The sequence below is a fragment of the Chinchilla lanigera genome, unplaced genomic scaffold, assembly GCF_000276665.1.
Source record: "Chinchilla lanigera isolate Chin_1 unplaced genomic scaffold, ChiLan1.0 scaffold00076, whole genome shotgun sequence".
Lineage (NCBI taxonomy): Eukaryota > Metazoa > Chordata > Mammalia > Rodentia > Chinchillidae > Chinchilla > Chinchilla lanigera.
In genome coordinates, this window is record NW_004955477.1 from 2950021 (window position 1) to 2961020 (window position 11000).

An 11000-nucleotide genomic window follows, 5' to 3' on the forward strand; every position below is an offset into this window, starting at 1 on the left:
CAACAGAGGCCATGACAGTTTCCCCGCAGCTCTGCCCTCCCATACAAAAGGCAAAGCTTTATCTCGGGGATTTGCGGATGACAATCACAGTTGTTTCAGGGGTACTGTACCAAGATAGATCTTATTTGTCACCATTGTATCTCCCCATAACACTGGTTACTCAGAAAAAAAAAATTATACAAAAGGGATTCACTTCTATAAACTATGATGGGGAGGTAAAGGAAGAAAACTGATACACATGTTAAATTTTTAGTGAAGATTCTATACAGTTATAATAAAAATTCTAATTGTTCAGAGGAGCAAGACCCAGAAGTTTAACCACAAAGTCCAAGGAAACATTTAATCAACCACATTTTGGCTCATGCTTTGCAGAAAACCACCTAGCGTCTATCTCCCTTCGGCAACTTGGAAATATATCCCTTCCTACAAGTAAGCAGAATTCCCAACTGCATTTTCCAAACTGAGATTAAATCTGTTTTTGAAACAGGGAGTTCCAAGGGATTCCAACATCTTGCTTTGTTTAACCCACAAGTGTGGCAACACACACATTTTTATCTCCACGGTGGTTAATCCTGCCTTTGATACCGCACACAGGCCCTGCAGAGGTATGCTCCAGCACAGTGAAGTATTTCAAACAGCAAATGAGCCATGCACAATTTAGTGAAGGTGTTTGATCGAACCCTCTTGCCTTCCCCAAAGCTACCCAAAGTGACCTAAGGAACCACCACGCCTCAGGTGCTGAAGCTCTGTTCTGGAGAACTTGAGTCTCCCCAGGAAACAGCTACAGCTCAGCACTCTAAGGGGGATCCACAAACCAAGGCGGATCAGCCTGATATGTAACTCTGCGGAACCCAAGACAGCTTGGGTCCATTGGCTAGCTAGGGAGCTGGAACAGTACTGTGGCTTCTGGTTTGGCAGGGTGTGTGCGTGCGCATATGTTTGTCTGCTCCTAAGCTGGCCCGTGGGAACTTAATATCCCGTGCTCAAACCTCCCCAAACCTTCCCAGTCACGTCCTCCCCCAGGCCCCCAGCTAGGGCAGGTGGGTAGGGTGTGTTACTTGGCTCTGGAGCAAGCATGGTGGACACGATGATGGGCGCCCCCGTCCGCCGGGCCACCTTCTGGTACGATGAGTGTGGTGTGTGGAGGCTTTGGCTGACTGGTGGCAAGGTAGATGGGTCCACAGGGACTCCAGGCTTCCGCAGGAGCTGGGGGCTGCCATGCGGGCTGGGCAGCGGAGAGGCAACCACACTGCGCTCCCGCTTCAGCAGCTCCATGGGCACCGTGTACGAGGTGGAGTAGGCTGTTCTGGGGCCTGTGGGGCCTGGGTTCGATAAGGCCACCCCAGCCTGCTGAGTATAAGAAGGACCCAGCCGCGCTGTGAGGGCACAAGGGGTGGGAGAGCTATACCCCGAGTTGGAAGGGAGATGGGGGGCTTGAGGGCCCACCCCAGGAGCAGAGTAGGTGGCTGTCTCCAGGAGGTGCTGGGAGGGTGCACTGGAAGGGCGGCGAGCCAGGTCTCCAGCTTGGGGGGAAGTCATCTGCAGGGGCCCTGGAGGCTGGGGCTGCAGGGCTGTGGCACCCAGAGAAGCTGAGTCACTGGGCAGCAGCTCACTCCGATGGCTGAAACTGCTGGACCGTGTACGGGGCAGGGGGCCCATGCGATTCTGCCTCCGAAGCTGCATCTCGGTCCGGCAGCTGCTGACCAAGCGGCTCAGGACGCGGGCCTGGCCGAGGTTGGGCGCAACAGACTTGATGTCTGCGTCCTCCAGGGTGGCCAGGGCAGCGGGAGAGTCGAAGCCTTGCTGCAGGAGGGCCGCCAGAGTGGCCTCTGCCACACCCTCTGCCCGCAGCAGCGCCAGAAACTCTGGGAGCACACTCCTCTTGCCACCGGGTCCCTGGAACACAGGCAGGTCACCTTCGTAATTCTCATAAGCCAACTTAGAGTGGACATTTTCCCGGGGAGGCCCATAGCCTCGATTCAGGGAACCTGGGGCTATTCCCGTGCTGCTCTCAGAGGGAGCATCTGAGCCGGGGTCCACAACCAGGCACGTCGGAGCCATCTGTCTGGCGGGGTTAGAATCAACAGGTCTCTCGCCAACGTTGTTGTACACCTGACTGGATGGATAGGCAGCTGTCTCTGCCCCGAACCTGGCATCCGGCAGTTCCCTTCCATAACGTCCAGGAGACGGGGCCCTGCCCTTCGTCCGCTGCCCCTGAGGGATCATTTTATCCCCAGGATCCCGGTACAGGTGGCTGATGTCCTGCAGAGCAGGTAGTTGGCCTTGTACCTGCTCCCACGGCACTCTGCTGCCAAGTACTCCGTAGCTGGGCACTGGCTGGCCAACTCCTGGGTCCCGATAGTAGGGTGGCTCCTTGGGTACCTTTGTGCCTCTGGATGGGTCGCTGTAGTAATCCTGTGGCAGGAGGGCGCCACGACCAGACATCACTGCCTGTCTGCTGTTGTAGAAGGTGACGTCGGGAGCAGAGCCCTTCCTCGCGGCCAGTGAGTTATAAAAGGCCTCCTGGTACAGGTAGGGCTCGGGGCCCCGGGGCAGGGTGGCGTCCTGTGCTCGGTGGTTTGACAGCTCACACCAGGGCCCCTCGGCCGAGCCATACGTTAGAGAGCTTCGCCTTCCCAGGGGTGGCAGAACCTCAGCATGCTCCCAAGGGCCCTCATACCAGCCAGCAGCATCCCAGCTCTGTGAACGGCCAATGTTGATATGCCTGCTGGGAACCGGCATCGGCAGAACAAATGACTGCAGGCGAGGCAGGAGAGGAAGGCTTTCTTCATAAATCTTCAATTACATACATCAAAACCAGGCCTAGCTGTATGTGAACCCTTCTGAGACGCCAGGAACAACCAACTGGGGATTTCTGTTTCAAAGTGCAGCCTAAATTATTAATCCTCCGAAACCTTAGCAGGCTAAACAGCAGACTCACGGTAACTTTGCCTCACTCCCCCAACAGTAGCTCGGAGGTCTGTCTTGTGCAGCTCCATCCCACAAAGGAGGCTGTCCTGCCGGTGCCCCTACCTAGCTGCTGGGCTCACATGGACTGAAGCTCTCTCAGCATGCGGATTAAGAGCTAAATAAAACCCTTAAAGCTTTTGTTCCATGTGACATCTCGTTAGACTGATGAAGCCGGCAGCCTGCTCCATCCGGACCTCCCAACCTGCAGCTGGGAATTATCCCACACTGTAGCTCCAGCTGATCTGCCTCCTCTCCCCTCACCAGGGTGCTCTTAGGACAAGCATTAACTCCCTTTCCCTTCTGCCCACCCCCACTGGGTTGCTTAAAAGTGGCAGACAGCAAAACAAGACTGCTTCGATGTTGGTCCAGTCTTAATCCTGCCTGATGAAGCGTTAATCCATCACAGACAGCTAAGACCAAACCGAATGCTGCAGGTAGGAAAGTCTCCTATGCAATTGTACAGAATAAGGTGCGCCGAGGCGAGGGCCAGGACCGCAGCCTGATGCTCTGCCGAAACTGGACGTCTGGTTCTGGATCCAATGTGTTAAAATGGCTCAAAGCCATACAGATTCCTTAACCTTACGACCTTGGTAAAGTACCGATGCTTTCATACTACCAGGGGGATAAAACCAAGCGCATGGGTAACCTAGCATTTATCATTTTAAGACAACAGCAGAAAGGAAACGCCCTGACACGGTGACACAAGACAGGAAGCTGCTGCAACCCCAGGTCATCTTCCTGAAAGGTGTGTGAAAGGGAAGCCCCACGTTTCCAGCTCGCTGGCAGGGGAGGCAACGAAAACAAGAGGAGCTGCTGAGGCAGCCACAGCGGCAGGCAACATTGAAATATTTTTAAATGAGATCACCTACATAGTTGTAGCCATTAAACATAAGAATATCAAGCCTTCACCCACATCACGCTCAACTTAAGATTCAATGAGAATCTTCGAACAAAAATATTAGTCATTTCAAAAGGAAAAATAGTTTTAGTTACAGTGTGAGAAACACTGAAGATTTACTGTGAGGTGGGAAGGTGAGTATAATTCCATTACCAGGACCTGTGCATGCACTGTAACAGCAGGCTATCTCACTCCGCCTACCTTGTATCCTGAAAGGTACATATTAACACTTCGGAACAAGCTCTGCCGAAGCCATCCCTGCGGCCCCAGGAATGCAGGTCTCCAAAAGCCAGAACTTCCGGGTTCACTGCTGAGCCAGTGAGCAATTAGCCTGAGGGGCCCAGAGACACAGCCTAGGTGACCCCAAAGCACACAGCCACCGCTCCAACACCATGGCCCCTATTTCTGACCCCAGTGCTAACAAACTGTCTGGGAAAATGCCATGAGGTAAGTAACAAGGAGACCAAAATACTCCCCTGGTCTCCCCACATCCTAGAATGCATTCAAAAGGTTAAAAAAAAAAAAAAAAGGAGGGGCCAGGGCGCCAAAAAGCAGCCATGCTGAAACATGCTGGATTTTCATGTATGCATTCACGAATGCATTCATTCTTTTGGTGCCAATTTCTGTAGTTTTTCCCCCTGGTATATTCGCAATTATGGGAGAGGACTGGGTAAATAAGATGGTGGGTATGATCTGGCCAAATGCAAGCCAGTATTTCCACAGCTCTGGGATGGGTTTACTGAGAGGATACACCAAGAGCCAGGCAAGCTGGACACAGTGGCCCACACCTGCGAATCCAGCACTCAGAGGGATGAGGCAGGAAGAGCTCAAGTTTGAGGCAAGTGTCTCAAAATAAAAACAAAAAGGACTGGGGATGTAGCTCAGCGCTTTCTGGGTTCAACTCCCAGTACTAGAGAATAGAACTAAGCAACATAAAACAGAAACCACAGGGAAAACACTGCAAAGCCTGGAACTAAAAGGCCGCTGCAGGACTCCGCACTGCACAGGGAAGCATGTGCTGCTGCGCGGGCGTGGGCAGGGCTCCTCCCTCCACATCTGGGACCCCCAGCGTGACATGGCAAAGCCTCAGCCAAAGACAAAACACTGCCCGGGTAACCTCCCCCAGGGAGCAGCTCAGATCTGCCCCTCTCTTCCATTCTTGGGCTTCTTGGAAGAGGGGCTCTACAGGCATCCTGGGGTAGGGTGATGCCACTCACTGGGGCTCCCACCCCTCCTCCCACTGCAGACAGACAACACAGCCGGCAGGCAGGATGGACAGCCACAGCCATGACACGTACTTATCCATCAGCAAAGCTTCAAAATGAGGTGACCACTGTCAGCATGTGTGGAATGTCCACTATGTTCTCAGCCCAGCACAAGGTGTTTTAGCCAACTGCTGGTCTAACTCAACCCAAGAGAGCGCCATGTGTGGATGTGATGTCACATCACAGATGCTGGGGGATGTAGGGGTGAGGACCTTTCCCAAGGTCACAGGACATGGAAGTGGCAGCACTGGGCAAAGACGTGAGGGCTGGATAAAGAACTCCCGAACCAAACCAAAGAGTTCCACTCTTCTCAGGTGGGACAAGGGAAACTTATTTAATGAAGTAATACTGATAGTTTCTAGACGATTGGCAAACAAAAAAAACCACACTAGCTCTCCCTTGATTATCGGAAATGAACCTCAGAGGTCAGAGCCAGGACCCCTACTCTTTAACCAGCAGTCAGCCACTGGTCAGCACTTTGGTACTAAGTCACATGCCTATGCTTTGCCTTTCCGTTCTCTTCCCTTCCCGTTCTTGTGTTAGCATTAAGTGACCCAGCCTGTGGTGCAGACAGGTTCCTTCAGAAAGCGGAATCAATTCAGGGCAGAGCAGCCTGGGAATAAGCCCTGCGCCGTGTCTTTCTGCAAAGGGTGGCTCCTGGTGGCTCACTGGCTTACTGCCACGCTAAGACTGTGTGCTCCAATCCAAGAAGGACCAGGCTGGAGACTGTTAACCCCTGAGCTCCTAAAAAGCCAGCAATGCTTCTTAGTTGAGCTTTGGCAGTGAGTGGCATCAGAGGGGTAATCTCAGGGGCAGGGTGGCCAGCAGCGGAAGACGGGCTGCAGGGTAGCTTTATTTCTGCTGCACAACAAGGAGGCCCAGATTCTGCTCCCATCAACTTCCAGCCCGTTCTGCTTGGAAGCCACCCAACCTCACACAGCCTCGGCTATGCAATCTGCCAAATATTATGACAGATGTTTTCCTCTGTTAGGCAGAAACACCTGGAGCTGGACTCAAACTTTTCCAAACACTCTGGCACTCCTTTTATAAAAAAAAAATTGCCGTCTTTTACGAAGGGCTGTTTTTCTGAAAAATTGCATTGTAACTAAAAGAGGCAAGATAGGACCAGTCTCTGAAACAGCGAAGAGTTTCATGGACTTAATTTTTTAATCCTGCAAGGACTGTCTCTATAGGAAATTATACAAAGAAAAAATAAAATGACCGTCTAAAGTAAAAAACCATTTTCCAAAAATTAAGAAAGAATAAGAATCTCCTCTAGACAAAATAAATCCAAAAAAAGGCTGATTGTGAAGTGCCAACCTCAGGGTCCCAAGTGACACTGGCCCCACACTCATCCTGGAATTCCTTGTGCAACTTACAGCACAAATTTACAAGTGCAGAAAGCTAGCTACAGAGACTCAGAGTTCAGGGGCTGGAGATTTAGCTCTGCGGCACAGTGCCTGCCTGGCAAGCACAAAGTCATGAGTTCAATTCCTGGTACTGGAAGGAAAACAAACAAACAAAACAAAAAAAAGAGACCCAGAGTTCCACAAGGTTCCAAACATTTCCAGAACCCAGAGAAAAAGCACGGATGGGGACAAGGGCTCCTGCACCAAGAAGCAGTCCCTCGATAAGCATTCCTTGTCTGACTGGAGCCACTGGGATGGGAAAGGACTTCTCTGTGAGTGTAGTCACATAAAACAGAAAATCAACGTCAGGCAGAATCAGAAAATCTAAAGGATGGGCCATTGAGAATATCACTTGGTCCAACTGCCTGTTCCCCACCAGCTTGTTGCCCCCTGACCATAGAGGGACATATGTTGCCAGGTTGGTCTCAGGGCCTCTGAGAGAACAGTTCACACTTAGGGGCAGCCAGCCTAAACTGGGTGCTAGGTGGAACTGCCTTTCCTACGGGGGACCAGCACAGGCAGGGCATCCATCCTCTGGTCCTCCTAAAGCCCTGGCCCACAAGAAATGAGAACTTCCCAAGGCTCTCCTGTGGGGAAGGCCACAGCCCGCCACTGCCAGTGTGCAGAGGTGTGGACACTGTCACTGGAGCAGCGTGCACCAGGGATGCTACTGTAGTTGGTGGGTTATGTACACTGTCTTCTGGCAGAGACAGGGCCAAAATGGGCCTATAAAAGACTTACTTCCTGTTTCAAATGTGCCCAGGTTGTATTAATTTTTCGAATGTTTTTGTGAAGTGTTTTACAGTTTTCTTTTAAAAAGCTTTCCCATCTTCAAATACAGTGTTCTTTTCTTCCAGCCACTACCAAAGTAACTTGCTTCCTGACCTAACTCAAAGGCAGGCAGACCCCAAGGTGCACAGGTAAAATGAGCACTGACTAACAGGGTTTTAATGCAGCCAACATCGGATTTACACACGCACAGGGAAAATGATGTGAACTGTAGACATCAGGGAACCAACGGACATGGAGCAGCCGTGGCTGCATGGTAGTGCTAGCACACAGGCTCTGTGGCGTGAATGCCACTCTCTAAGGAGAATCAGAGTGACAGGAGCGTCAGCACCTACCAACCCTTTCAAGATCCACTATGCCCTCAACGGTTCCTAACCTCAGTAAATCAGTATTAGCCAGATTCAGTGAAAACCAAGACTGCATATTGCTTCACGCCCCATTTATTTTTCTTTTTGTGCAGTACTGGAGATCAAGTCCCCCGCCCCCCCGCAACTCACTGAGACAGGGTCTTGCCCATGCTAGGCTCAAATTTGTGATTCTCCTGCGCTGACCTTCCAGAACTGCTAGGATTATAAGGCATGAACCAGTACATTCAGCTCAGACTCCCATTTCTTGAATATACTATAAAACTTCTGAGAGCAATGTTATGAAAGTTGTTTGATTCCCACTCATGGAGGTAAAACGCCCACTTTCAAAGTCAGTCTTGAGTGGGCCAGTGTGCAGAGGTGTGGACACTGTCACTGGAGCAGCGTGCACCTGGAAAGGCTGCTCTCACTTTCTTGAGAGCACAGGTACAAGATGCTGCCCCAGTGCAGATGCCCAACAACCCTCGCCTTCTCACAGTTAACACCTGCAAAACGAACTCTCCTGGGAGTTCTCACTGTCTCCGGTGCCTGACCACCTCCCATCATGCTGCCATGTCTCACCCCATCACACCCCGCTGTTTTACATCCTTGCTATGTACTGGGCTCAGAACATTCTAGAACTTCTCTCCTCCCTGGTTTGTGATGTTCCTATCATCCTCACAACCATGAGGATCCAGCTTAACCCTCCACCAATCTCTCCACATGAAAAACCAAAAGAAAACAAACAAAAAAAAACCAATCCAGGGTATGTAGCTGCAGAGACAGGCCGTAGTTTCCTCCCAGAGTCCTCCAGTGCAAGCCCTGTCCCTCCACAACACACAGTTTCTGTATCTCACATGCTTTGCTGAGCACGACACTGTTCTGGGTTCAGAGGACTCAGTGGTGGAAAGGACAGACAGTCCTTGCCCAAGAGGAAGTTGAATGACAAAGACATGCATGCAGTTACCAGGAAGGCCCTACCCATGACGACTTAGCTGTCGGAGGCTACACCCAAGTGGAAGGCCAAGCAGCTCCACTGCAGGGGCCTGGACCCAGTGTGCAAGTGAGACAACAGCAGCACATGACTGTACAGTCAGGACTGGTTGCAAAGACCTTCCTTAGGACGCAAAAGGTCATATGTTCACCCCACTCATCAGTCTTGGAAGAACAAACTCCTCTGTTCCATGATGCCAATGGGAAAAGGACTCTCTTGGCACACACATTTCCTGGTGAGGATGAGGAAATGAGACTGATGGATGCTCCAGCCCCTCAGATGAGTGAGGAACATGGGGAGAGGGACAACAAGTGTGGAAACTCACTGTACCATGTGTGCCATCGGGATCCAGGATGCGGACCCTTCCTAACTACTTCATAACCCGGCTCAGGTGTGCTAAGCCACATTCTTGCTGGATGTAGAAAGAAAGCACAGATCTTGGAAAGGCATATGAGGCTCCTCTGTCGATAGAAACAGAGCGGGCATGCACATCGAGCATCTGAGTTTTATTAGCAATCCTCACTCAGAGCACTTATCAAGATAATGGTCTGCAGAAGTTAGTAAAAGCCGATTGGCAAGATGTCTCACTGTACACCCTAACACTTCTAGGCTCTGAGAAAGGAAAGAGAGGCCAGAAAGCTGACAGCTGTGTATATCCTGGGTTTCTGGTTCACCTCAAATACAGGTTAATTAGGGTGTGGAATATTCTCTGCATCTGTGTGAGGCACTGTCTGCCGGGCTGCGGCTGCCTCAGCCCTACGATAGCCAATGACACTTTCCCTGATGCTCTTTTCCTGCAGGACCCTGTGCTCAAAGTTGCTGAAAGCAAAAGGAAATATCCTAGGAGAGAATCAGGCAGGGAAGACAAGGCAGTGGCTTCAGGCCTGAGCACAGTGGTGGAAAGAAGGTACTGCTAACCAGTGGGGGACAGTGTGATTCACCACCGTGGGGGATTAAGAGCCAAAAGCAGCCGCACCAAGAGCAAACCAGAAGAAAGTGATAAACTCCCAGTCTCAGCCTGACTCCAACTACACCGCACCTGACTGAGCCCCATTGCAAAACCTAAGAAGCCCTAGCACCTGATAAGTGATTAAGTATAAAGAAACCACCCATGAAGAAACCAACAAGCGCAAAGAGAAGCTTCTGCTTGCATTTGATGTATGTTATGTTTATGTATTTTTTTTTTTTTTGTGCTGGGAGTCAAACTCAGGACCTTGTGCTTGCCAGGCAGACACTTGTGCCACTGAGCTATATCCCCAGCCCTTGATGCATGATTGACATCAGAGAATTAAACAAACACCAAACCTAGCACTCAGGTGCAGAAAGTAAGGGCCTGACTGGGCATAGACAATGCTATGAACCAAGTCCCTGGGTGACAGTGGGGTGACCCGCACTTGAGGGGAGGGTCATTGTTCCACATTCATCTGAAAACCACAACCAGATAAGCCAAAATGTAAATTTTTTTGGTCTTTTTGAGACAGGGTCTCGCTATGCAGTTCAGGCTGGTCTTGAGCTTACTTTGTAGCCGTGGCTAGTCTTGAACTTCAGCAATCCTCCTGCCTCAGCCTCCCAAGTGTGTCACCACGCTTAGCCTAAAATGTGAAATTTTTATCCATTGCAAATAATTGCATTTCTGTTTATCATCATTTTCCTACCTTTACATCAGCAGAACATTGTTTAGTGTATTCATTTATATCATGGAGTTTTTAGGCATGTCTCGTTGACTACTGGATATTTACACAGCTAATGTAATTACAGCTAATCACTTCATTGCTGAAAGTGTGCATAATTGCCTGATCTCAACATATAATTAAAATGTATAGCAACATTATAAATCCTATTTTTTAAAATCAACTTTTTGGGGCTTTTAAAAGTTATTTATTAGAAATGATCCTGGTGTACCTATAGCTAGCAGGCTTCCACACTACTTCTCTACAAATTGCTCTATAAAACTAAACAAGTGGCAATTGTACAATGAGCAGGAGGAGGAGGAGGAAGAGGAAGGAGGAGGAGGGGGAAGGGGAAGAGGGGGAGGAGGGGGAGGGGGGAGAAAAAGAAAGAAAGAAAGAAAGAAAGAAAGAAAGAGAGAGAGAGAGAGAGAGAGAGAGAGAGAGAGAGAGAGAAAGAAAGAAAGAGAGAAAGAAATTAAGAAAGAAATTAAGAAAGAAAGAAAAGGAAGAAAGGAGGGAGGGATTTCTGACCCATAATAGTATCTCCTTACTCAGCTGTAAAGAAAGATAAACTCGAGGCCTTTATATCTAAATGGTCACAACTAGAGACCATACTCATAAGTGAAATAAATCAAACATACATGTGCAAGCACCGCATTGT

At 50.0% G+C, this 11000-nt stretch overlaps 1 protein-coding gene across 3 annotated transcripts in view; it reads right to left on the reverse strand.

Annotated features, from left to right (window-relative positions):
* Window positions 1-11000, reverse strand: part of Ctbp2 (C-terminal binding protein 2) — a 159755-nt gene that overhangs the window by 27687 nt on the left and 121068 nt on the right. Inside the window, exon 1 of one of the 3 annotated variants that reach the window (XM_005401984.2) lies at window positions 1059-2771. The exons of the other annotated variants lie outside the window; for them this stretch is intronic. Within the exon in view, the coding sequence (XP_005402041.1) occupies window positions 1059-2742 (1684 nt within the window). The 5' untranslated portion in view covers window positions 2743-2771. Of the gene's footprint in view, window positions 1-1058; window positions 2772-11000 lie in introns of those variants that run through there. 3 annotated transcript variants of the gene reach the window in all.